Source organism: Scyliorhinus torazame, chromosome 28 (genome assembly GCF_047496885.1).
Source record: "Scyliorhinus torazame isolate Kashiwa2021f chromosome 28, sScyTor2.1, whole genome shotgun sequence".
NCBI lineage: Eukaryota > Metazoa > Chordata > Chondrichthyes > Carcharhiniformes > Scyliorhinidae > Scyliorhinus > Scyliorhinus torazame.
The window spans coordinates 9,914,418-9,941,136 of NC_092734.1; the positions used below are offsets into that span (position 1 = coordinate 9,914,418).

General features: G+C 47.6%; 1 protein-coding gene across 8 annotated transcripts in view; it reads left to right on the forward strand.

Moving 5' to 3' along the window:
* Nucleotides 1-26,719, forward strand: part of cdh23 (cadherin-related 23) — an 815,609-nt gene that overhangs the window by 284,204 nt on the left and 504,686 nt on the right. For all 8 annotated transcript variants that reach the window (XM_072491426.1, XM_072491427.1, XM_072491428.1 and 5 more), the window contains one exon: nucleotides 22,084-22,196. In XM_072491426.1, coding sequence (XP_072347527.1) covers nucleotides 22,084-22,196 — 113 coding nt within the window. The remainder of the gene's footprint in view (nucleotides 1-22,083; nucleotides 22,197-26,719) is intronic.

The window sequence follows — 26,719 nt, forward strand, 5'->3', positions numbered from 1 at the left end:
CTCTGGATTACTCGTCCAGTGACAATAACACTACACCCTCACCTCCTTACACCTTGATGCATCACAACAGATCTTGAAGAACATCCCTTGTCTTGGGTACGATGGGCAGCTTAATTGAACAAATATTTTGCTTCTGTCTTCACTGTAGAAGATACAAAAAACATTCCAGTGACAACTTGTAAATCAGGAGGTGGAACAGAGAGAGGAACTTGGTGAAATTACAATCACGAGGGGAGCAGCACTGAGCAGATGGAACTGCGGGCTGACAAGTCGCCAGTCCTGATAGACTTCATCCTAGGGTCTTTGAAGAGGTGGAAATAAGGTCGTAGATGCATTGATAATTTTCCAAAATTCATTAGATTCCATCGACCAATCTGTTCAAGAGGGGAGTGAGGCACAAATCAGGAAGCCATCAGCCAGTTAGCTTGACAGCTGTCATTAGGAAGGTGTTTGAATCGATCATTACAGAGGCTATAAACTGGGCATTTGGAAAAACTCACGGTAATCAGGAAGAGTCAGCATACGTTTGTGAAAAGGAAAAAGTGTTTGACTAAATTCTTTGAAGGCATGTCTTGTATAAAAAGGAGAATCTGTAGATGTACTGGATTTGGATTTCCAGAAGACTTTTGAAAAGGTGCCACATCGAAGGTTCTTGTAGAAAATAAAATCTTTGGTGGAGAGCATAACTTATCAGCATGGGTAGAGGATTGGCTGGCTGGTAGAAAACAGTGTATGCATAAAAGAGCTTTTTGGCTGATTGGCAGGATGTAATGATTACCACAGCGGTCTCTGCTGGGGCCTCCACCTTATATAATTTCATATCAATGACTGAGATGAGGGGAGCGAAGACATGGTGGTTAAATTTGCAGGTGACGCAAAGATTAGATAAATAAGTAGGAAAGTATGTTGTGAAGAGGACGTGAGGACATTGAGTGAATGGGCAAAAATCTGGCAGATGCAGTATAATGTTGGCAAATGAGAAGTTCAGGAAGAATAAAATAATTAATGGAGAATGACTGTAAATGCCAAGGTGCAGAGGAATCTGGGTGTTCTAGTGCATGAGTCACAAAAAGGTATTATGCAGGTACAGCAAGTCATTAAGACGGCTAATGGAATACCAACTATCCTTTATTCTGAGAGAAATTGAAGATTGTTATGCTTTGATCGTACAGGATATTGGTGACACCGCACCTCGAATACAGTGTGCAGTTTTGGTCTCCTTATTTAAGGAAGGATGCAAATGCATTGGGGGCGGTTCAGAGGAGGGTTACTGGATTGGTACTTGGAATGAGCCGGTTCTCTTATGAGGGAATGTTGGACTGACTGGTGCTCTTTCCAAGGGCCAGTGCAGACTCAATGGGCCGAATGGAAATGCACTGCACTGTAAATTCTATGACTGAGCTTGGTTCCTCTTGGGAAAAGTCCAAAATCAGGGGGCACTGTTTTAAAATTAGAAGTCGCGCTTTTTAGAACAGAGATGAGGAGAACTTTATTCTCAGAAATAAAGTTGTTAAAGTTGTGCGACTTTGGAACTCTCTGCCTCCGAAGGCAGTGGAGGTGGGGGGTCACTGATTATTTTTAAGGTGGAAGTAGATAGCTTCTTGTTGGGAAAGGGAATGCCAGGTTATCCGGGGTAGATGGGAATGTGGAACTCGACACCAATAAATCAGCTATGAACTTACTGAATGACGGGGCAGGTTTGAGGGACCATTTTGTTTGTTCCTGTTTTGTTTATTTGTATGTTCACATGCTTTCTCCCAATTTAAATCATGATTACAAGATAGTATGCATGCGCAGACTGCACTTAGTTTTTTGTTCTATTCATTCTTGTGTTGTGGACGGAAATTGGAAGGCCAGCATTTACTGCTACTCCACAGAGAATGGCTGAGAGTCATCCATGTGGGTGTGAGACTGTAGCCACATATGGATTAGATCAAATGATAACAGCACATTTCCTTCCCTAAAGATCATTGAAAGACCAATTTGGTTTGTAAGAATATTCTGATAGCTTTTTTTATTACTTCAGGTGAACTCAAATTCCCCATCCTGAGTTTGAACTCTCGGCTAGTGAATTGTAACTCGACTAACCTTTATAGGACCATAGCTGTCCTGTATGCTCTTTGGGCCCAAGTAAAATTGGCATGTGTCCTGGCCAATATTTGTCCCTCAATTGCTGTGTCTAAATTGGGCGTTTCCGACATTACTACTTCAAAAGTACCTTACTGGCTTCAAAACACTTGGGGCATCCTGAGGTCATGGAGGGCATTCTATTAATACAAAAGGTCTTTTGCTCTTTCTAACTCGGAGAGATCAGCGAAGATTACCAGCTTGACTAGTTTGAGGGAAGCAGAGTTTTTGTCAGAATTGGGATGGAGCCAAATTTGACTTGCTCCAGTACGATCTTGTGAAGTGAGGGCTTGAGGTGGGTGAATGACCTGTTGAAGTAGCCTTGGAGGAAGTGACGTTGAAAATTCTAATGCCCCTGTTTGCCTGCTGAGCTGGCATGTTCTATAAATAATTGGTATGATTAGCAAGCATCCCAGAAAAAAATAGTTGAGCATTAAGCTTCTAGCCACAGTGTGTAAAGATACATTTGGAAAATGTATAATGTGTATATGATGTGATGGAGATGAATTGCATGTCTGGGTAGATATAAGACCAATAGAAGTTAAATAATATATTTTATGCTGTTGGTGTTTCTGTTAAAATGGAGTCAAAGTCATAGTGATTGTCTGAGGCAATTCAAGGTTATCAGCAGTGTATTAGATGACTGGTCGAGACAGCATGGAAAGGTAATTTATATAATGATAACTGTGGCTGTTGAAAGCTCTGTGAACCACATCAAAAAACATTTATTTCAGGTGAAGACTTTGACAGAACAAATTTTGAATAATAAATTCTCTGACACGAGCAGGGCTGATGGACTTTTCCTTCACGTTCCTTGAAAGTCACGAGCAGTACGTTGGGGGAGCTGAGGAGGGAAGAACCTTGAATGTGTTTCTAATGTGGACTGGCTGGACAATGTGGTGTAGGTACAGGAGTCCAGAGCCCTGCCATCAATAGCAGCTTCAATAAGTAAGGCACAACGGGTGGCACGGTAGCGCAGCGGTTAGCACAGCTGCTTCACAGCGCCAGGAACCCAAGTTCGATTCCTGGCTTGGTTCACTGCCTGTGTGGAGTCTGCACATTCTCCCTGTGTCTGTGTGGATTTTCTCCGGCTGCTCTGGTTTCCTCTCTCAACTCCCGGAAGTTAGGTGAATTGGACATTCTGAATTTGTGTACCCGAACAGGTGCCGGAATGTGGCGACTAGGGGCTTTTCACAGTAACTTCATTGCGGTGTTAATGTAAGCCTACTTGTGACGATAAAGATTTTTATTATTGCTTTCTGAAAGGAGAACATTGTGCAAATAAAGTTGACTATCGAAACTGCAGGAAGCTTTTTAATATTGTTACTCTTAACTCGGTGCCAACATTTTTATCCTTTTTTTTCCCAGCAACATTAATTCTCCCGCAGTGATTGTAAAACAAATTGGTTTTTCCCAGATTGCACTGGGACAAAGGGCAGAATTCCCAGCTACGTTTGTGGAAAGTCACTCCCAGTGTGGGATCACGCTGACAGGGACCGCGCAGATTCCCGTACCAGCCTCCCCGAACAGGCGCCGGAATGTGGCGACTAGGGGCTTTTCACACTAACTTCATTTGAAGCCTACTTGTGACAATAAGCGATTTTCATTTCATTTTCATTAAAGACAGGATTGGGATTACACCTGGAGCTGCCTATTTCTTGCTCCTGTTGACTGTTCCATGCAGGGTGTCGGGCAGTTTGCCAATCATATTTCTTAACTGTTGGCATCTTCACTATTGGTAAAAATATTTTCATCTCAAAATTTGTTGAAATTAAGATGCAGTTATGCTGTCATTTTGTTACCTCCCTCTCTGCTGAGAGGTTTTGCATTGCATGTGACAGTATAGCTCCCTGGCTGTGTTCCAGTCTGACTTTAGAATGCATGGTGAACACGCCCTGCAGATGGATAATGCCTTGAGCACAGAATATGTCGCTTCACACATCACAGGAGCTAAGCAGCTTCACCTTTGGAAGGGTTACAGGGAATGATCAAAGACTTAAAGGCAGGTGGGTAGAGAAAAATAAAGCAGGCGAGGATATGGGTCGGGAGCTCATAAGGACATAAGAACGAGGAGCTGGAGTAGGCCATTCAGCCCCTCGAGCCTGCTCCACCATTCAGTACGATCATGGCTGATCTCATCTTGGCCTCAACTCCACTTTCCTGCCCGTTCTCCATAACCCTTTACTAATTAAAAATCTGTTGATTTATTCAATGTCTCGGCATCCACCGCACTCGGGCGGGGGGGGGGGCGTGAATTCCACAGATTCGCGACCCTTCGAGAGATGTAATTTCTCCTCATCTTTGTTTTAAATCCGCCACCCCTTATCCTAAAACTACGATTACTAATCCACCGACAATACCAAAATGCCACCGCCTCCCCTGGGGTCTGGAGATAAGGCAGGCTATGACTAAACCTGGTAGAAAAATAAAATTGAAGCAAGATTAAAATTGGTATGGCAGAGGTGTTAACTGTATCTAACACGATCAAGTGCAAATGCGTGGATGGTTACTTAGACACTTGTAAAGAGTCATTTACCAGCGCAAGGTGTAGAATCCTGCATCCGGCTTGAGTTTCGCTTCTTGGGCTAAGGCCTAACTTTTAAGAATTTCTGTACTTAAGACATTTTTGCGCATAGCAAAACTATTATAAAAGATGGTGGGGTAATAAGTTGCATTTGATTTGCTCTGTGGGTTTTGTACAGGTGAGTGACTATTGTTACTGACGTGAACAATTCTCGACTAATTCCGCTCAGGTCACTGATGCGAGCAAACCAATTTGGAGCCATCATTTTCTGTTAGATTGTACACCATCATTCTCACAACAGTCAGTGTATTCAAGGTTGTCAGTTTAGGCTAGTGTGGTGGAAAATTCAAACACACATCTCATCATTCTCGCAAACTAAATTGCAAACAAATCAAACTCCCGTTTTCCGTTCATATTGAAAGCAGCCGTAATTATAAAAAAAGACATCTGAATGTCTCTCAGCTGCTTGGCACCATGTTGCAGGGAGTTATTGCTGAACTGATTGGTATTCATTCAGTCTAAACGGCTTCCCGTGCCACCTCCAATTGTTCCAGTAAGGTTGCGGGACGTGCAACCCTCGCAACTAGGGTTGCAAGATTCTGGTTTTGAGCACCATGCCATCGAGGCAAGCTTGTCATCGAAGTAGGCATTCCACTCGAACAGCAGACCTTGGCCAGGCCAAGTGGCTGGATATGCAGGATCCCATGGCACCATTTTCAGAGCAGGTGGGGATAAAAGTGGGGCCTAAGAAAAGGTTTATCCTTGGTGCTTTTTTCCACCATTTATCCCTTGATGGGCTGTGAGCGTCACTCGCTAGGCCAGCATTTTGCTGCCCAAACCAAATTGTCCTTCAGGTGGTATTGAGCCCCCTTCTTGGAACCCCTACAGTGCAGGAGGAGGCCAATGCAGAGGCGGCACAATGGTTAGCACTGCTGCCTCACCGTGCCAGGGATCCGGGTTCAATTCCAGATTTGGGGGACTGTTTGTGTGGAGTTTGCACTTTCTCCCCGTGTCTGCGTGGGTTTCCTCCGGGTGCCCCGGTTTCCTCCCACAGTCCAAAGATGTGCAGGTTAGGTGGATTGGCCATGATAAATTGCCCTTCGTGTCCAAAAGTTGGCTAGGGTTACGGTGATAGGGTGGGGAGTGGGCCTGGGCAGGGTACTCTTTCAGAGGGTCAGTACAGACTCGATGGGCCAACTGGCCTCCTTCTGCACTTCAGGAATTCTATGAATTCAGCCCATCGAATCTGCACCGACCCTACCAAGGCCCACTTCCCTGCCCTATCCTCATAACCCCACCTAACCTGCACATTTTTGGAAACTAAGTAAGGGCAATTTATCATGGCCAAACCACCCAGCTTGACTGTGGGGGGAAAGCAGAGCACCCGGATGAAATCCACGCAGCCCCTGGGAGAATGTGTAAACTCCCCACAGTCAACCAGGGTCAGAATTGATCCCGTGTGCCTGATGCTGTGAGGAAGCAGTGCTAACCACTGTGCCAATGTGTCACCACAGAACGGTTCTCGAACTGTTGTCATCTACATGATGTTGGGGAGGAGGTGGTGTTGTGGTATTGTCACTGGACTAGTCATCCAGATAATGCTCTGGGGACCCAGGTTCGAATCCCACAACAGCTGATGGTGAAATTTGATTTGAATTAAATGTTTAAAGATGCGCATTGTTGCAAAAACCCATCTGGTTCACTCATGTCCTTTTAGAGAAGAAGATCAGCCTACTTGTGACTCCACATCCACAACAATGTGGTTGATCCTTAAATACCCTCTTGAAATGGACAATGTTCTATAATGACGGGGAGTGGGATAGCTTGATCTTGGTTTCGGACAATGCTCGGCACAACATTGAGGGCTGAAGGGCCTGTTCTGTGCTGTACTGTTCTATATTCTATATGTTCTGGCCCTCCCGTGATGCTTACCTCCCATGAATGAATAAAGAAAGGAACATCCACAGTGCAGTTGGGGAGTTCCAAGATTTCGATCCGGTGAGTGATGGGAAGGCGTTCCAAGTCGGAATGTTGTGAGGCTTGGAGGGGAACTTGCAGTTGGTGGTGCTCCCATGTCTCTGCTTCTGGTCATGGGTTTGGAAGGTGCCGTCTTGGGTGAATTTCTGCATCGCGTCTTGTCGATGGTGCACACTGCTGGCTGCGTGTTTCACTGGTGGATTGGGGGGGGAAACAATCAACCAAGCTACTTTGTCCTGGATGGCGTTGAGCTCCTTGAGTGTTGTCGGAGCTGCACTCATCCAGGCAAGTGGAGAGTATTCCATCATACTCCTGACTTTTGCCTTGGACACGTTTTGGGTAGTCAGGACGTGAATTACTTCCCACGGAATTTCCTACTGACCTACTCTTGTGGAGTGGTCTGGTTATGTGTCTAGTGCAGTTGCAGTTCAGTTTGTCGATGGTAACTCCCAAGATATAGGTGGTGGGGGAGTCAGCGATGGTAACACCATTGGATGTCAAAGGCAGATGGTTAAATGCTCTCTTGACAATGATTTCTCCTTGTGTGTTAATTGTTAAAGTTGGCAACCTATTCTCTCTAAATGCCTTTCCAACTTTTGGGACACATGCTCTCATCCACGCTTCTTTGAAGCAATGTCATAGGATTTTTGTTGCTTCCATCTGAGAGGATAGAGACTTGGTTTCATGGGCATAGTGGTGTTGTCCCTGGACTAGTAATCCAGAGACCCTGCTCGGGGGTCCCAGGTTCAAATCCCGCAGAGGATGAAATTTGTATTCAATAAAAATCTGGAATTAAAAGTCTAATGATGACCATGAAACCATTGCCAATTGTCATCATAAACAAACATCTGGTTCACTAATGTCCTTTTAGGGAAAGAAATCTGCCATCTTACCTGATCTGGCCTATATGTGACTCCAGACCCACAGCAATGTGGTTGACTCTTGCAGATGGGCAATAAATGTACCCATTTCCCGTGAATGAATAAGAAAAAAAATGTCTCATTGAAAGGTGGCACTGTGACAGTGCAGCACTCCATTAGCACTGCACTCAAGTATTGGCTTCGATATTATGCTATGGTATCTGAGAAGGTAGTAGAAGAAAAAAAGTGAACGATATAAGTGCGGAACCCAAATTACCCCAGCCTTGTGCTGTTTATTAAGCTGTTGTGCATTTACCCTTTGTGTTTTCAGTCTGAATCACTAGTGGGGCAATATTTTAAAATCGGTAGGATTTTATCATTCTGCCTGGCGCTCCTCTTGGTATGAGTGTGGAGAGCATTGGCTTTCTAACGCACGAGAAAAATGACATTGCAAACTTTTAGGGTGCTATAACGCAGCCGGAAACCTTTGGCCCGTGATGTCAGCCCGCCTGCTGAACCTTTTTAAAGCTTTAATTCTGAAAATGCTACAATGCAATGTGACATTCCAAATGTTTAATGCGTTCCTTTGAAATCGCAACATGTTATTAACTTGGATTTATGCTTCTGAAAAAATATTGTACAAAAGAAGATGATGGCAGTATCGCTGGGTGTGTGATTTTGTGCTGTGTGCCTGAGAGCAGTGATAACTAGTATCAGTCTGACACACTGAACAGGGCTACTCATTTCTGTGATAAAAATCATGCTCTATCAGGAGAAAGTGTTTGAAGATATAATGGAGCTTCGAGCGGAGTAACAAACAAATGGTTCTTTAACTGATTACCTTATCCAGCTTTGGATATCTGAAAGTTGGCAAGTTTGATTGAGACCTGGTGTTGTACTATTTAAGTAACTTTTTTGGAGTTAGTGATAGGGGCGAGGGGTGTGTGTGTGGGGAGGGGGCGGGGAGGGGGGTGGGGGGGATGCGAATTGAAGCTCCCACATCGGGATATGAGCATAGAGCAGTACTGAGAAGCTGTTGCATTGTTGGAGGTTTCGTTTTTCGAATCTGGCTGAGTCTCTCTCTCGTCTCTCTCTCTTTGAGTCTCTCTTTGAGCCTCTCTCTGGTTGACTCTGGCGCTCTCTCTGGCGCTCTCTCTCTCTCTCTCTCTCTCCTGCTCTCTGTCTATCTTCTGTATCTCTCTGTCTCTCCTTCTCTCTCTACGTTCTCACTTGTGCAAATAAATTAACCACACAAATGATGTGGTTTTAATAAATATGTTGAAATTAATATGGCCATAATTGTAAATGGACAAAAAGGGGGAAAAAAACTAGTGTGTGTGCTGATGTCATTCGGACAACTTCACAAGTGTCCCACAAATAGAATTTGGATTAGAAGCCTGGTTAAGGCTAGCGGTCGGCCTGGTTTACCCCCCCACCCCCCCTCCTCTCAGAGGTGGGACCGGCAACCACTGAGATCGCTGTTCCCGTCCCGCTGGTGTGAAGGGCTGGAATATTCCGACCAGTTGACCAAAGCACCTCTTTACATTTAGAAGAATGGTCCAGTGGGATCTCCGAAATCCGGTCAAATCATCAGAATACGTTTTGAGTTTACAAAGCGTCTACTTCACCCTTCAGCCTGGGCTGTTTGCTGAGGCGCTATATAAATGCAAGTTGTTGCTACCCGTCACTGAGCCAACATAATCAGTTGTCGAATATGTTCCACAGAGTCAAAAGACTTGAGATAATATCAGATGTAGCACGAGCTATAACGCGCTCACAACAATTCAATAATTAATCTCTGGGTGGAGATTGTATCTGACAGATATTTGCAGTGTTTACTCCACGACCTCAGAGTATTACTGGAGCTACATGGAACTGAGTTAAAGCTCTGACTGAAACTTTCACATTTCAATATTCTGTCCAAACCCCCTCCCACTCATCACTCCTGCCTGCCTTCATATACATTAAAGCTAAAATGCCTGTCCACCCACAGACCCCTTAGTGGCTTCACTCACCCACCCTCCAGGATTCTCCATGCAGTCCCCATCACTTCTGTATTTATCTCAAACTCCGTCCTGTAACATTTACAAAATGTTTTCAAAGTAAATTCCTTTGAGCACTTTTGTTAATTGCTTGATGTGAAGGGCACCATGAATAAGGACATGTTGGGTGGCTGAAGGCCCTATTGCTAACACCTCCAGGAAGTTGTCCAGCCAGTGTTGGCAATCTGCACGACCGATTGAAGCTTTCTTTACCCTCGGGACCACTGACTCTGTAGCCTGCTATGCATCCCTATCTCACTTTGCTCCTCCAGCAATAGGCAGGCTTCCTTGGGAGCTCAGTGTTGAGTTCCTTCTCTGCCTCTCACTGTCTGCCTCTCTCTGTCTCTCTCTCTCCCCCTCTCTGCCTTTTGAGAAGCGTGTCAACCTTTGTCCCGGAGTCAGAAAGTTGGGGGTTGAGGTTTCCCTTTGGAGACCTGGGCGCACGTTTGGAGCCAACAGTCCAATGCAACCCTCGCTAAGTGGAGGAGGTGCCATCTGCCAGATGTGATGCTTAACATGTACAATATGTATTCCTCAACCAACATGGCTGAAGAGGATTATCTCCACATCATAACCTTGCAGTTTTGGAACCTTCCGGAACACACATGCTACTGCCTTTCCTACATTACTTTAGCAGCCACGCTTCAAAAGTATTTAATCAGCTGTAAAGTGCTTTGAGACATCCAGAGATTGTGAATAGCGGTATCATAAATGCAAGCCTTTCTTTGAAACCTACTTAAAATCCATTTTCCACCAAACCCCCAACAAAGACATCTAATCCTCTGTCACAAGCCTTTGGAATATTTTTAACATCAGTGGTGCTCTGGTGGATGTTCAATGTGCTGCTACCTTCACCAGGGTACCGTGCAACAGTTTTGAAACATCTTTTCTGAGTCACTGAGATTCACGAGTGACTGGACCAGGGCGCGTACCTGTCATAAGTTTTAAGGGACAGTCCTTTATTTTGAATATTTGTCACGGGTGCCCTGAGGGAAATCTTCCGTCCTGTATTTCTGGAGCAGCGTGCGAGAGACTGTTCCTGGAAGAGCCGATGAGTAATTTGAGCAGGACTGTGCGAGTGTGTTGGCTGGCAGATAGTGGTGACTCATGGAAACATAGAAAATAGAAGCAGGAGGAGGCCATTCGGCCCCTCAAGCCTGCTCCACCATTCATTGTGATCATCAAGTTCAATACCCTGATCCCGCCTCTTGACCCCCATCCCCTCTTTAGCCCCAAGAGACTCAACACGATAAATTGTAATTGATTTCAACCCCTTGCCTCTCCCCCTCACTTGCTATTTTGGTCTGAAATCCCCTCCTTCCCCACACCCTCACTTACCAACACCCACACAACCCCACCCCACACTCGCCTATCCCCCCCACCCGCACCGCAACAGCCGTTCGCACATCGCTCCCTTCACGATCACTAGCAGCCCCCCTTGGTCCCATAGTGAACGTGTCCCTTATTTGATAAGAGTTGGCCACGCTGGACTAAATATTTATTTTTGGCACACTTTTCACAGAGCTTCACCTACTAGGGGTTAACCTGAATTATTATGGGGGGGGGGCACGCTCTCAGTATTTTTGAGAGACCTCCTCTGCGTACCTGCACCTCCCAGTTGAATGCTGAGCTGTCTCAGAGACAGAGAGAGAACTAACCCTGATTTATACTCACTTCTGTTCAAACCTTCCAACTCTGAGAGTTTGCGACAGGATTTAGTCCATGGTACCAAATGTTGTGTGGGGCCGAGACATGTTGATTGCTCCCCCCAATTTGCTGTATCCTAGATAAGTGCCAACTAACTGGAGGATATTCAACCTGTTGAGTGTTTGAAGTCATGCCAAGTGGTTTACTAATTCAACAGTTCTGTATTATTTAGGAGGGACATCAGTGTCTAGTGAATTCTATTTTACACTTTTGCCATCTCTTTTTAAAAACTTGTGTTCCCCAATGGTTCAGCCTCTGCTGGAGCGTTGCTTTGAGTTCCGGGCACCACACTTTAGGAAGGATGTAAGACCTTCGGGGGGGGGGGGGGGGGGCAGAAAACTTTCCAGGGATGAGGAGCTTCACTTCCGTCGATGGGTTTGGAAAAGTTGGGACTGTTCTCCCTGGAGAAGGGAAGTTTGATAGGTGATTTTGGTCGGGGTGTTCAAAACCATGAAGGGTCTTTGCAGAGTAGATGGGGAGAGACTGTACGACATGACTTGGAGGCGAAAATGGAAAAGAAGCTCTGACAGGACGAGGAAAAGTACTTTTACCCAGCGAGTGGTTAGGATTTGGAATCGGCCGAGAGGGTGGTGGAGACGGATTGAATCTTGGCTTTCAAAAGAGAATTGGACTGTTGTCTGAAGAGAGAAGAATTGACAGAACAATGGGGAAGAGATATCGAGTGCTGCCAAGCAGGGAGCTAGCATGGACATAATGGGCCGAATGGCTTCAGTTTCGTGATAAAACCATTCGATGATTCTATGGCAGCTGTCTCCCCGGATTGCTCCTAAGTTTGGATGTTGGGTGAGGGAGTCTGCAGCGATGTCCCATCATTTGAGAGTTTATTTTTGAATCTGAGAAGCATGTGCATGCCCAATCATGGGGTATATTCAAAATTAAGATCAATAGACCCTTGGGATGTAACTGAATCTTATGGATATCAGGCCGGAGCGGGAAAGTGGAATCGAGGTCAAAGATTAGCAGTGATTTATTGAATGGGATAGCAGCATTGAAGGGCTGGGTGGACTACTTCTTTCCTTCCCTGACCTTCTAATGGCTTCCTGGAACTATATTGAGCTTTTTTGTTGCAAGGACCCATTTTCTCCCCCTCGTTCACGAGCATTTGATTTACTTTGTTTTCTCCCGGGTGGCGCGGTGGTTAGCACTGCTGCCTCACGTCGCCGAGGACCCAGGTTCGATCCCGGCCCCGGGTCACTGTCCGTGTGGAGTTTGCACATTCTCCCCGTGTCTGCGTGGGCCCCATCCCCAAAACCCAAAAAGATGTGCAGTGTAGGTGGATTGGCCACACTAAATTGTCCCTTAATTAGAAAAAGAAAAGAATTGGGCACTCTAAATTTATGAAAAGAATACTTTGTTTTCTCCCCGCGGATGTTTCCGATCTTGATTGCACTCTGCCTTCGCCCTCGCTTAAGCCTGTTGTCTCTAAAGCAAATGTTTTCTCCTTCAAGTGACTTCACCGTTCTTACGAAATGTTTAACTGGCACTTCTCCGGCACCTCAAATACTAACATTACCCAGGGTGGATTCCAGGCGTGTTATCAAACCAGGTTTGTGGCTGAGCCCTGTCAGACAAAACTGCCCATCCCAGAGAGAGAGGGGGAAGCAGAGAGAGGGAGGAAGCACAGAGGGGGGGGGGAAACAGAGAGAGAGGGGAAGTAGAGAGAGGGGGGAGAAGCAGAGAGGGGGGGGGAGGAGCAGAGAGAGGGGGGGAAAGCAGAGAGGAGGGGGGGGGAAGCAGAGAGAGGGGGTGAAGCAGAGAGAGAGGGGGGGAAACCGAGACAAAACTGCCATTTGCCTAATGGGCCAGGAGCTGATGTTGTCCATCATCTGGTTGCTGTGGTAACATCTGGAGGGATGAAAATGTAATGCCTGCCTACGGGAAAGTGCAATCACCATCCTCAGACCTTATCTCCAAGCCATCCCACTGAGAGGTGACACAACTGTTTGACAGCCCCTTGGCGAGCTGGAGAGGTTAAAGACGCCTTTTATCTGACATGCCCAGGAAAGATTGTTTGAGTCGGCAAGCGCACGTCTTTGGGGGCAAAGCCTGAGACGCAGAAGCCATCTGCCGAGCTTGCCGTCTGCGAGCTTCTCCGCCTACTTCAGGTCGAGCAGTGCCACTGGCACTCTCCGAGGAGATTCCAGTCTGCCCACACGAGCTGCAGCAGGCACAATGGCAGCTGAAAGCTGGCTGGTTGGGAGGAGTATCGGGGGGAATAGCAGATGAAGGAAGCTAATTAAAACAACAAGTCTAAACACAAACAAGAAACGCTCACACCTGGAAACTTCAGCTAAAATGGTCTAAGTTTTAAAAAACCTTCCTGCAACAACTATTTTGCATTTATCTAGCATCTTTAATTGATCAAACAAAATTTGACATCAAGTCATGTGATAGATTGGGACATATGCAAAGAAATCTGGTGGAGGGGGCACCACGGTGGCACAGTGGTTAGCACTGCGGCCTCACGGCGAGGAGGTCCCGGGTTCGATCCCGGCTCTGAGTCACTGTCCGTGTGGAGTTTGCATATTCTCCCCATGTCTGCGTGGGTTTCGCCCCCACAACCTAAAATATGCTTGTCAATACTCTTAAGGGTTCTGCCATTTCCCACCTGTATTAGACCTTCCAAATTGCATTACCCCCACTCTCGCTCTCTTCCCCCCCCACCCTCTTCTTCCACCCTCTCTCTGCTTCCTCCCTCTCTCTGCTTCCTCCCTCTCTCTGCTTCCTCCCCTCTCTCTGCTTCCTCCCCTCTCTCTGCTTCCACCCCTCTCTCTGCTTCCCCCCTCTCTCTTCTTGCCCCCCCTCTCTCTTCTTCCCCCCCTCTCTCTTCTTCCCCCCCTCTCTCTTCTTCCCCCCCTCTCTCTTCTTCCCCCCCTCTCTCTTCTTCCCCCCCTCTCTCCTCTTCCACCCCTCTCTCTTCTTCCCCCCCTCTCTTCTTCCCCCCCCTCTCTCTTCTTCCCCCCCTCTCTCTTCTTCCTCCCCTCTCTCTTCTTCCTCCCTCTCTGTGCTTCCTCACTCTCTGTGCTTCCTCCCTCTCTGTGCTTCCTCCCTCTCTGTGCTTCCTCCCTCTCTGTGCTTCCTCCCTCTCTGTGCTTCCTCCCTCTCTGTGCTTCCTCCCTCTCTGTGCTTCCTCCCTCTCTGTGCTTCCTCCCTCTCTGTGCTTCCTCCCTCTCTGTGCTTCCTCCCTCTCTGTGCTTCCTCCCTCTCTGTGCTTCCTCCCTCTCTGTGCTTCCTCCCTCTCTGTGCTTCCCCCCTCTCTGTGCTTCCTCCCTCTCTGTGCTTCCCCCTCTCTGTGCTTCCCCCCTCTCTCTGTTCCCCCACCTCTCTCTCTTCCCCCACCTCTCTCTCTTGCCCCACCTCTCTCTCTTGCCCCACCTCTCTCTCTTCCCCCACCTCTCTCTCTTCCCCCACCTCTCTCTGTTCCCCCACCTCTCTCTGTTCCCCCACCTCTCTCTGTTTCACCCCCTCTCTCTGTTTCCCCCCCTCTCTGTTTCCCTCCCCTCTCTGTTTCCCTCCCCTCTCTGTTTCCCTCCCCTCTCTCTGTTTCCCCCTCTCTCTGTTTCCCCCCTCTCTCTGTTTCCCCCCTCTCTCTGTTTCCCCCCTCTCTCTGTTTCCCCCCCTCTCTCTGTTTCCCCCCCTCTCTCTGTTTCCCCCCCTCTCTCTGTTTCCCCCCCTCTCTCTGTTTCCCCCCTCTCTCTGTTTCCCCCCTCTCTCTGTTTCCCCCCTCTCTCTGTTTCCCCCCTCTCTCTGTTTCCCCCCTCTCTCTGTTTCCCCCCTCTCTCTGTTTCCCCCCTCTCTCTGTTTCCCCCCCTCTCTCTGTTTCCCCCCTCTCTCTGTTTCCCCCCTCTCTCTGTTTCCCCCCCTCTCTCTGTTTCCCCCCCTCTCTCTGTTTCCCCCCCTCTCTCTGTTTCCCCCCCTCTCTCTGTTTCCCCCCCTCTCTCTGTTTCCCCCCCTCTCTCTGTTTCCCCCCCCCTCTCTCTGTTTCCCCCCCCTCTCTGTTTCCCCCCCCTCTCTGTTTCCCCCCTCTCTCTGTTTCCCCCCCTCTCTCTGTTTCCCCCCCTCTCTCTGTTTCCCCCCCTCTCTCTGTTTCCCCCCCTCTCTCTGTTTCCCCCCCTCTCTCTGTTTCCCCCCCTCTCTCTGTTTCCCCCCTCTCTCTGTTTCCCCCCCTCTCTCTGTTTCCCCCCCTCTCTCTGTTTCCCCCCCTCTCTCTGTTTCCCCCCTCTCTCTGTTTCCCCCCCTCTCTCTGTTTCCCCCCCTCTCTCTGTTTCTCCCCCTCTCTCTGTTTCCCCCCCTCTCTCTGTTTCCCCCCCCCTCTCTCTGTTTCCCCCCTCTCTCTGTTTCCCCCCCTCTCTCTGTTTCCCCCCTCTCTCTGTTTTCCCCCCCCCTCTCTCTCTGTTTCCCATCCCTCTCTCTGTTTCCGCCCCCTCTCTCTGTTTCCACCCCCTCTCTCTGTTCCCCCCTCTCTGTGTTTCCCCCCCTCTCTCTGTGTTTCCCCCCCTCTCTCTGTTCCCCCCCTCTCTCTGTTCCCCCCCTCTCTCTGTTCCCCCCCTCTCTCTGTTCCCCCCCTCCCCTCTTCCCCTCCCCTCTCCTCTTCCCCTCCCCTCTCTCCGGTTTCCCTCCCTCTCCGCACTAACAATTGTTGCTCTTTAATAATGAGGCTCTATTTATGATATGATGTGATGTCCCAACAGCGTTGCCAATACTGTGGGTATTTCTATTTATCTCGGTGAACCACAAGTTTTTCCCTTATATCGGTCAAATGACCACACAACCAGTTAGTTAATTCAAAATATGGTTTATTTACACCATACACAAGAGTTATCTCTTGCAAACACAATATCTGCTATGAGTTAAACTACACCTATCAGCTACAATAACCTATACTTAACTTCAGGGCGACCGGCACTGTGCAAATGGATAAGGCCTTTATCTTGATTTCGCGTGGCTGGTTCGAAGAAGAGACTCTGTCTCTGGTGATCCGTCAGGTCGCGATCGTTGGTCTTGAACTGGTCGTTATGCTGCAATTGTTGTGGGCACAGGCCGATCACAAAAGAGGCTGGCACAGGCCGGGTCCAAAAGAGGCTGTGTCCCCTTTTATCCCTCTGGGATTTCGCGCTCTTTGGTGCGGTCCTTGATCTTGGTCCCAATAGTTCGACAGGGCTCTGATCACTGCCTTCGATTTTGGCCAATAAAGGGGCGGGTGCCTTGACGGCTGGTTGGGTCCTTAGCAGTCATTGACCTTGGCAGTTGGGCTCTCTGAGTAAGGGGAGTTGTGCCAATCAGCCTGTGACTGTCCCGGTTTCTTTATTGGAGTCCTATTGTTCTGGGGAATGGGCCATTAAAATGCAAATGAGTGGGGGTTTCGATCAGGTCTAGCTACCTGCGTTTCAAATACACAGTAGCTCTGTATCTGTCTGAGTCCGGGGTTGGCCATAATTCCCATGGTCCTTTGCAGGTGGCCATCTCAGATGGCTACACAATGAATTCTCGGCTGACTGAGGAGTCCAGTGCACAACCTCCAATTTCTGTGACAGGTGGGCCAGGCGGAGGTTGGAGGAGTGGGTGGGTGGGGTGCCCGCGTTGCCAAGCGCTCCTTTCACTGTCAACGTTTGTCTTCAGCTCGCTCTTTGTGATGAAACCCAAGCTGGTCAGCTCCTTCGGGATGCTTTTCCTCTACTTCGACGGTCTTGGACCAGCGATCCCCAGGTATCGGTAGGGATGTTGCACGTTTTCAAAGAGGCTTTGGGAATATCCTTAAAATGTTGCGGAAGCTCCGAGTTAAAATGCTTGTCTCGATATTTTGTGTCAGGCATTCAGACAATCTGATCGAGCGTGGTCAATGCTTCGATGCTGGGGAAGTTGGCCTGAGCTGGAACGTTTAAAAAAAAAAAAAAAAAAAAATTATTAAAAAATTTTGAGTGTCCAATTCATTTTTATCTAATTAAGGGGCAATTTAGCGTGGCCAATCCACCTACCCTGCACATCTTTGAGTTGTGGGGGCGAGACACACGCAAGCATGGCCTGAATGTGCAAACTCCACATGGACAGTGACCCAAAGCCGGGATCGAACCTGGGACCTCAGCGCCGTGAGGCAGCAGGGCTAACCACTGCACCACCGTGCTGCCCTCTGAGCGGGAATGTTGACGTTGGTCCACCTGTCCTGCCAATTGATTTGCAGAACCTTGCAGAGGCAACGCTGTTGATATTGCTCCGGGGTTTTGGGGTCCACATCTCTGAGCCATGTAGGAGGGTGGGGATGACAACTGCTCTGTCGACCATGATATTGGTGACTAGTCAAAGGTCCTTGTCTTTCAACACACTCTTCCGCGGGTGACTGAACGCAGCGCTTGCGTACGGACGGTGTTTGACCTCATTGTTGATGTCTGCCCTTGTTGACAGTGGGCTAGGTATGAAGTTTGGTTTTCGTTGCTCAAGACTTCGTGATGGATTGCAGTGCCGTGTGGCGGCGGTTGGTTGGTCGAGGATCTTTCTCTTACGAATGTTTAGTGTAAGGCCCCTGTTCGTGCACACCTCGGTGAAGGTGTTGACAATGGGTTGGACTTCCGCTTCTGAATGTGTGCAGAAGCAAGCATCATCTATATACTGTCTATATACTGTCGTTCAATAGCAGAGGATGGGCTGACCTTGGATGTGGCGTTCAGGCAGCGGAAGTTGAACAGATTCCCATTTGTTCTGTTTAGCTCCACTTCTGCGGGTAGCTTGCTGAGGGGGGATGGAGAATTGTAGCAAGGAAGATCGGGAGGAGTGAGTCAGTGCGATGACAGCCTTGCTTCACCCCAGTATGAATGAGAAGTGGGTCTGTGGTGGATCGGTTGATTAGGTAAACGGCTTGTACGATGTGGTGGAGTCGGCGGACGATGGTGACAAACCTTTGGGGGTGCAGCCAAAATGGAGGAGGACGCTCCATGATCCCTCGCGGTTCATTAAGGAGGTAGTGACAGGTCATTTAGAAAATCGCAACACCTCATAAGGGCAGGGCACCCCTGGGTTCGATGCTTGGCATGGACAACCCGGCACCTTGGCACAGCCAGCCTGGCCTTCCCTTGCCAACTTGGCACTGTCAGGTGGCAGTGCCAAGGTTCCGGGTTGTGTTGGGTATTCTAGGGTCCCACCCTGCCCAGAGCCCTGCCCACCTGGGAGCCCCCGATCACCATGGGCACCACCCCCTCCCCGACATTTGTGGAAACCAGTGCTAAATGGCACCATGGCGGGATCTCTGAGGTGAGGCCATTCGATCCCACGCCTTGGGTAACTCTGGCGTAGACATGTTCAAGTGAGACTAACTACTCACTTGAATATGCAAATCTGGATCCTGCTCATTGACCCACATTGCAACGCCTCGCGAGGCATAATAAGCGTCTCACATCTCGCGAGAGGCCTCTTGTGAGATTTACCGGCCCCGTCACGTCACCAAGTCGGGCGCGTTGGAGACCACATTTGATGGTGCCCAAAAGGTTTACAAAGGAGCTTAAATGATGAGTGAGCACGAATTTGGCGGATGGAGCATAAATGACAGTTTGTCCATTTTGACGGGACGAATAGAAAAGCAGAATCATAATTAAATTGCGAGATGTTCTAGAATGGAATGCTGTGGCACAGAGGGGTTTGGGATGTTGACTATTATAGCAAGGTTAATGAAGTGTAAAAATAGGGGTGTCTTGCTAAAACTGTACAGGACATTGGCGAGACCACCCCTGAAATACTGTGCACAGATTAGTCGCTCTATATATACTTGCATTGGAAGCAGTTCAGAGAAAGTTCACTTGGCTGATTACTGGGATGATTACTGGGATGATTACTGGGATGATTACTGGGATGATTACTGGGATGAAGGGGTTGTTTTGTGAGGAAGGTTTGAGCAAGCTCAGCCTATACTCATTGGAGTTTAGCAGAATGAGAGCTGATCTCACTGAAACGTACAAGAGGGCTTGACAGGGTTGATTGCTGCCCTTGTCCATTGGTGTCTGTAGAGGGAGCAAATGTTTGAGCTGGTGGTTGGAGGTGCCAATCAATTGGGTTTATTAATTGTCCTGGATAGTGTCGAGCTTCTTGTGGAGTGCCGTTGGAGCGGCACTCAGCCAGGCAAGTGGAGAGTATTTCATCACACTCCTGACTTGTGCCTTGTAGATGGTGGACAGGCTTTGGGGAGTCGGGATATGAGACACCTGTCCCAGAATTCCCAGCCTTTGACCCACTCAGTGTGGCTAGTCTAGTTAATTATTTGGTCAGTGGTGACCTCCAGGATGTTGATGGATGTGTCATCATTTTGGTTTGATGTTCATCCGGGGCCTCGGCTTGCCATCTTGTTAATGTAACAGCACTTGGGGCTAATTTTAGCTGAAAAGAGATTCTCGTGCTCGGAAGCAGAGTGTTTTGAAGTGATGAGCCTGCCTCCTATGCCACTTTAGCATTCAGCCAGCGTTCAATGTGTCTAGATTTTGATGTTGGCAGCAAGGGACTCTGCTCAAACTCTGCTCAAGTCGAATAGAACTGCTTCCAAAATGTGAACATTTGTACTAATAAAACTTTCATATCTTTGCTGCTGTTGGAGTATTTGCTGTATATCTTCTCTCGCCAATTCAATTCTGTATGAAAACATAAATAATAAGGGCAATATTTGAAAGGAGCAATAGTGTATCGTTAAGAATCATCCAAGACATTTGGAAACTTTGCAACTCGCAGAGCACCAATGGAGTTGGCAGCGTGATCACTTTTATTAGTTTAACTTCTTCCATTTTGTGGTAGATAAAAACGGAATGCTGGTGCGGTCAGGCGGCATCTGTGGAGAGAGAACAGGGTTAGCACTTTGGGTTGCCGGCCTTTCTTCAGAGCTGAAAGAAGCTAGAGATTTAGCATTTTATGAGGAGGTAGAGAGGAAAGGAGAAGTGGGGGAGGGGGAGAGAGCGAGAGAAGATAGTGGGGAGGGGTTGCAAAACCTATGAATGGGGTACAGGATAGGTGTTGTTAAATGATTCAAAAGGGCGATGATTATGACCTGCCTGACCTGCTGGCTGTTTTGCAGTTTTCACTTTAGCTTCCATTATTTCCAAACCGTGGTAAGAAATTGCGACAGAACATTGTAGAATTGTGAGCCCCAGATGTAAACCCTTTCTTTGCCGAGCGCATTGCACTAAATTGTCCAAGCAGAGACTGCAGGATGGAAAAAAATCGGAGAGAGGTGTGGGTCTCCTGTACCTTCCTACCGGCTGGACGTCGCGGACAGGCGTGGGGCAGATTGGATAGACATGGCAAGTTCACAACAAAATCCAACAAAATGTCCAGAAAAATCAAAAGAAAACTGCTGACTGTGGGGAAAAGAAATTGAGTAAAGCGTCTGCACGATGGCTTCCCTGAAAACTCTGAACTGTTTCTAATTGCGGAAGGGTCAGTGATCGAGGGGCAATGTTATTTTTTCAATGCAGCAATTTGTTCATCAACACTTTGATCCCTGACGAGGTAGCGGAAGGAAATTCAATTAACTTTGAAAAGAAAATTGGACAAGTACTGGGGGGGGTGCGGAATGCAGATCTATGCGGAAAAGGGATGGGTGGATAGCTCATTCAAAGAGCGAGAAGAGGTGCGACGGGTGAATGACGTCCATCTGTTCTGTATCATTCTGTAACTTCAGGTGATTATCAGGGGTTATTACCCATAATCATGACATCTGGGTTTGAGGGCCAGCTTTCCTTTACCTGAGCTCCCTGCTGGGGAAGTGTTGACACGGAGTGAGGATAGGGGTTGGTCTTTGATGTGACGCCTCCTGTGATAGGATCTCTCCGCATTGCCCACCATTGTGGCTCACGGTTAAAATAAACAACATTCCCCTGAATGCGATTTTGGACAAGATTTGATGTCCATGATACCCAACAAGAGGAGGAAATTGGTGGAGGGATTAATGAGGAAGTATTGGATTCATATTCAAAGAAGGGTGTATTGGAAAGGGCAGGGAAATGCAAGTATGAGCATATCCCACTGAGCGCCAAGACTGATGGGGTGGAACTAATGGAGTAATATGGCTGGGGAGGAAGGAATAGCTTTTTGGCACAATGCCTGCCTGCACTGTAAAGTCATCTGATTCGAAACATATACAAGTTACATTATGAACTGCGGTTATTCAGCCCCTCATCTGCTGTTCCTTTTCTGCTTCCAATTGAATGTAGAGAATTTGTCAGCAGTCCTCTGCAGCACCAACTTAACCCTTAAACTGCATCTTGAGCATCGGTTCCCAAATCTGACCATAATGTCTGTTTCGGGATGTTTTGTCCCTGGGGATTTCTCAGTGTGGCAACTTCACCCCTTGTAATCTCCATCATTGGTGTGGTGTTTCCAGGTCAGCGCGTGTACAAATTGATGCGGTCGTTAAAACAGGAAAATGGTACTTTAAACAAAGTATTTTTCATTAGTGTTCTAGAGCATGGGGTGACCTGCCCTCCATCCGGAGCTGTCTTTGATGCAAATGAAATGAGATTCAGATATTTCTTTTGTTTGCTCTGGGTTTGTACCCAATAGTGATGGTTTCTCCAATTAGTTTTCACTGACTTGTTGGGATTGAACTCGACTTGACTTATTAAACATTTAGACAGGATTTGCGCTCCAGCTTTTGTTGCTGTGTGCTATTGTTTAGTCTGTCACAAGATAACTGCAGTTGCTGCCACAGTAGATGTGGTCTGTCTCCAAAAAGCCAGCCAGGTGAATGATGAAAGCCTGTTCAAATTCCCTTTTTAAAAATTTTTCCTATTGCTTACTTGCGGTGTGTCCATCTGCTCTGGGTGACTAACACGCTGGGCCGGTTTTATTTTCCCAGGTAATACCAACAGCATCTTTGCCTTGGATTACATCAGTGGAGCTCTGACGCTCAACGGGCCGTTGGATCGGGAAAACCCCCTGTACAGCTCAGGGTTTATATTGACCGTGAGGGTGAGTGATTCCAACTTGAGACCCTTCCTTCAGCAAGGGGATTTGGTGCAAATGAATGTTGAAAATTGTCTATGTTCAGCCCTTTGAGGGAAATGGTACTGCGTGTGGAATGTTTTTGCTGGGACTTGCAAAAGCTTGTGGGTGGCCTGAGCAAAAACATTTTAAGGGACATGAAAAGAAACCAGCCCCCGATTCGGAAAGGAAGTGAGCGGGTGGGCGTCTTTCCTGTTCCTCATCAAATCCCACCCTTCCACTTCACACCACCAAGACCAGCTTCTCTCCTTAGCCCCATCTCCACAAGGGAGCTGCACGTCAGGAGGTGTCTGCATGTGAACGCGTTCAAAAACCAGGGTCTTCTAATATTGTACCGATGCAAAATTAATTTGTCTTTGAAATTAACCTTTCCATGATTTTAATAAGTGCATCAAATCGTTCATTTAACACCTCTTCCAATAGCAGGGAACGATATTTCATGCCTCACATAAACTGTCACAATCAATTGGGACTTATCTAACAAAGATCTCTTCTAATATTAAAATATCTTGAGGGTTTTTTAGCGCGCCATTTGCGTTTAAGATGCTTGTAAATCAGAGTCCAGTGAATCATTACTGGTGGAAAATTATCAGTTCACTTGCTAATCCGTTTACTCTGAAATTGTCAATGCCAGTGTTGCTAGTGGAATTTGTTTCCACGGTTGGACTTGCAGCATTGTTTGCAATGTTGGGGCGGCACAGTGGTACAGTGGGTAGCACGGCTGCGTCACAGCGCCAGGGGCCCGGGTTCAATTCCCCCCTCGGGTGACTATCTGTGTGGAGTTTGTACTTTCTCCCCGTTTCTGCGTGGGATTCCTCCGGGTGGTGCTCTGGTTTCCCCCATTGTCCAAAGATGTGCAGATTGGGTGGACTGGCCGTGCTAAGTTTCCCCCTTAGTTGGGTTGCAGGTTTGGGGAGGGGGGGTGGGGTTGGGGGGGAAGAGTTTATGGGCCTGGATAAGGTGTTCTTTCAGAGGGTCGGTGCAGACTTGATGGGCCAAATGACCTCCTTCTGCTTTGTAAGAGTCACAGTATAACCCTGGAGCCAGCTCCCAGTCCGACTCTGAGGAGGGGGGGGGGGGGGGGGGGGGGGGGGGGGGGATGAAGTTTTGGGAAGGAAGCAGTATCGTGCTACTTTGGCTGAATGTAGTGTTGGGTCAGAAAGTGTGCACGCGAGGCTTTTTTTGTTCCTTCTCGATATCGTGTAAACTCATGCGGGAGGTCATTTAAATGTTGTGTCAGCGGATGTTCCCGATGATCTGGAATGTATTGGGTGGTGCTGACAGAATAAATTGGACTTCTGAAAGGGATCAGCTCAAGCATGTGAGGATAAAAGATTTTGCAGGGTCACAGGGAAAAGGCAGGGGTGTGAGGCGAGCTGAATTAGTCTGTCGGAGAGCAGTGTCGACATGTCAACAAGCTCCTCCTGAGTTTGAGCCATTCTCGGATATTCATGATGTACTGGCCAGGAGCAGACCATTGTCGATGTCAGCACCCTCCCAAGAGCTACCCTCTTCATCCCATTCCCCTGCTTTTGCCCCATTTCCACCTCTTGTTTTCCATTTTTAAAAATGTTTTACTGGTCTCGTACTTCAGGCAACTTGTCCTGGACAATGTGGAAGAGCTCAAACCTCTTTCGAATGTATCCCCTAAAACAAACGTGGAACCAAATTTTACTGTATCCAGTGTGTGTGTGTGTGTGTGTGTGTGTGTGTGTGTGTGTGTGTGTGTGTGTGTGTGTGTGTGTGTTGTGTGTGTTGTGGTGTGTGTTGTGGTGTGTGTTGTGGTGTGTGTTGTGGTGTGTGTTGTGGTGTGTGTTGTGGTGTGTGTGTTGTGTGTGTTGTGGTGTGTGTTGTGGTGTGTGTTGTGTGTGTTGTGGTGTGTGTTGTGGTGTGTGGTGTGTTGTGGTGTGTGTTGTGGTGTGTGTTGTGTGTTGTGGTGTGTTGTGGTGTGTGTGTTGTGGTGTGTGTGTTGTGGTGTGTGTGTTGTGGTGTGTGTGTGTGTGTGTGTGTGTGTGTGTGTGTGTGTGTGTGTGTGTGTGTGTGTGTGTGTTTGTGTGTAGGTACAGGATGGTCCATTTTGCACTTTTTAGCGAGATGTAAGGCAGGTTCGTCATACCACATCATTACGTGTGCTCGCACATCTGACCAAATCCCGCCTGTGTTATTAGGATCACAGAGCAAAGCTGGAGAGTCGACCCCAGCACGGTAGAAGCAGCTTCAGAGCAAGTGAGCAGAACCCCAGCCTGGAAATGTGGCCAAGCTTTTCCTCACGTTAGATTGCTTCTTTTTGGCATTAAGGGCGTCCTTCTGGATCACTGCAAGTGTTTAATGTACTGCTGAGGGATGCGTGAATCTATAACGAGTTTATTGGGAGCAGTAATTACTAAAGTCCAAAAGCCCAACGTGTTTATATCTTGAGAAACAATGGTAAAGTGCATCAGCGCACCTCGAGGTGGAAAAAGGGGACACATCTTGTTCAAATAAAAAAGAAGAAAAGATCCAAGGAATTCAGAAATAACGGCAGCACTTTGGGAGCGAAAGAATGGGTCCTATTTCTTAGAATCATCGAATCCCTACAGTGCAGAAGGAGGCCATTTGACCCATCGAGTCTGCACTGACCCTCTAAAAGAGCCCCTAACTAGGCCCACTCCCCTGCCCTATCCCCGTAACCCCACCTAACCTGAACATCCCTGGACACCTAAGGGGCAATTTACCATGGCCAATCCACCTAACCTGCCCATCGTTGGGCTGTGGGAGGAAACCGGAGCAAACCCACGCAGACACGGGGCGAAAGTGCAAACTCCACACAGACGGTCAGAACTGAGCCCGGGTCCCTGGTGCTGTGAGACAGCAGTGCTAACCACTGTGCAACCCTTTCAGGGCCCCACACACGCTGTCTTCAGAGTCTTGTTTAAAGTTACCAGCACATTAATGTGGCAAGAATAATGTGAACCATGAACATGTCTATCTGTTTAAAGATTCTTTAACCTGTCAGTGACTTTGAAAGGGTTTTGTGTGGCTTTTCTACTCGTGAAAACATTTGCATCTATTTTTCTGTACGTATAATTTTTCTGTATATATGTGTATTTATACATGTACCTGTGTATTCTCCTGTTGTGGCTTGTTTGCATTTATCAGTGGTTCTGCCTTGTGGAGATTTGTATCTGAGCATCACTCTACCTCAATATACTTATGCATCTCCATCTAGCTGTACTGTGTGTGTGTGTGTATGGAGCTGTCTAGCTGTGTTTTGATATATTTGCCAATGTTTCTGTACCAGTATTTCTGTGACTAGCTCTCTTGTGTTTATTTAAGCCAATCTAAGTTTCCAGCTTGCTGTGTTTGTGTGTGAGGTATGTAAATATATAATTATAAATTATAGCCCCAGAGGGAAAAAGGTTAATTAGCGCCAACTTTCCAGGGACCAGTTCAAAGAATGCACTTCCCTCCCAGTTACTGCTGAGATTTGGGTGATGGGGATCAGTCCTGTGATAGAATTTGCCCCTAATATGTCCTCCAATTCGGGAGTGATGCCACAACAGCTCCTCACACATAATACACATCCATCAGCGATTGTGGGTAGTTTTGCAATCTTTGCAATGGTCTTGGAAGAATATGAAAATTGGCGATGCAGTCCAAAGTTCAGTGGAACTCCTGTTGTGCCAGTTCCGCGTGTGGCCAATCAGCTGTTGTTTGGACTAGCTCCTGAAGAGCCCGATTCAGAGTCGACATCTCTCCTCAACCCCAAGATATCGTTGCCTTCACTGCTGGAGTGAGATTGTCAGATGCTGCACAGTCCCTCGCTGTATCCTCAGTTAGGAACACCTGACCCCGAGCGAGCAGCAGAAATGATTGAGCAGCAGAGTGCAAACTCCGACTGCTTAAAGCCCCACAGCCTGTCACCAGGCTCGCTGAATTCCTTTTGTCCGAAACCTACTTGTGAAAATCCACTGGACACCAAACCTATTCAGAAATAAATGATCCTTTTCATCAGTGTGCACAGAACAGGAGAAATAGTACAGGCTGCTGCATTTCCCTGGATTCACCACCTGTGACAAGCAGGAGTCCAGCGATGAAGACTGAAAATTAGTTCTCTTGGAATTGGATTTGGATTTTGTTTATTGTCACGTGTACTGAGGTGCAGCGAAAAGTAATTTTCTGCGAGCAGCTCAAACAGATCATTACGTACATGAAAAGAAATACATAATAGGGCAACACAAGGTACACAATGTAACTACATAAACACCGGCATTGGGTGAAGCACACAGGGTGTAGTGTTAATCAGGTCAGTCCGTAAGAGGGTCATTTAGGAGTCTGGTAACAGCGGGGAAGAAGCTGTTTTTGAGTCTGTTCGTGCGTGTTCTCAGACTTCTGTATCTCCTGACCGATGGAAGAAGTTGGAAGAGTGAGTAAGCCGGGTGGGAGGGGTCTTTGATTATGCTGCCCGCTTTCCCCAGGCAGCGGGAGGTGTGGATGGAACTCTTGAGATT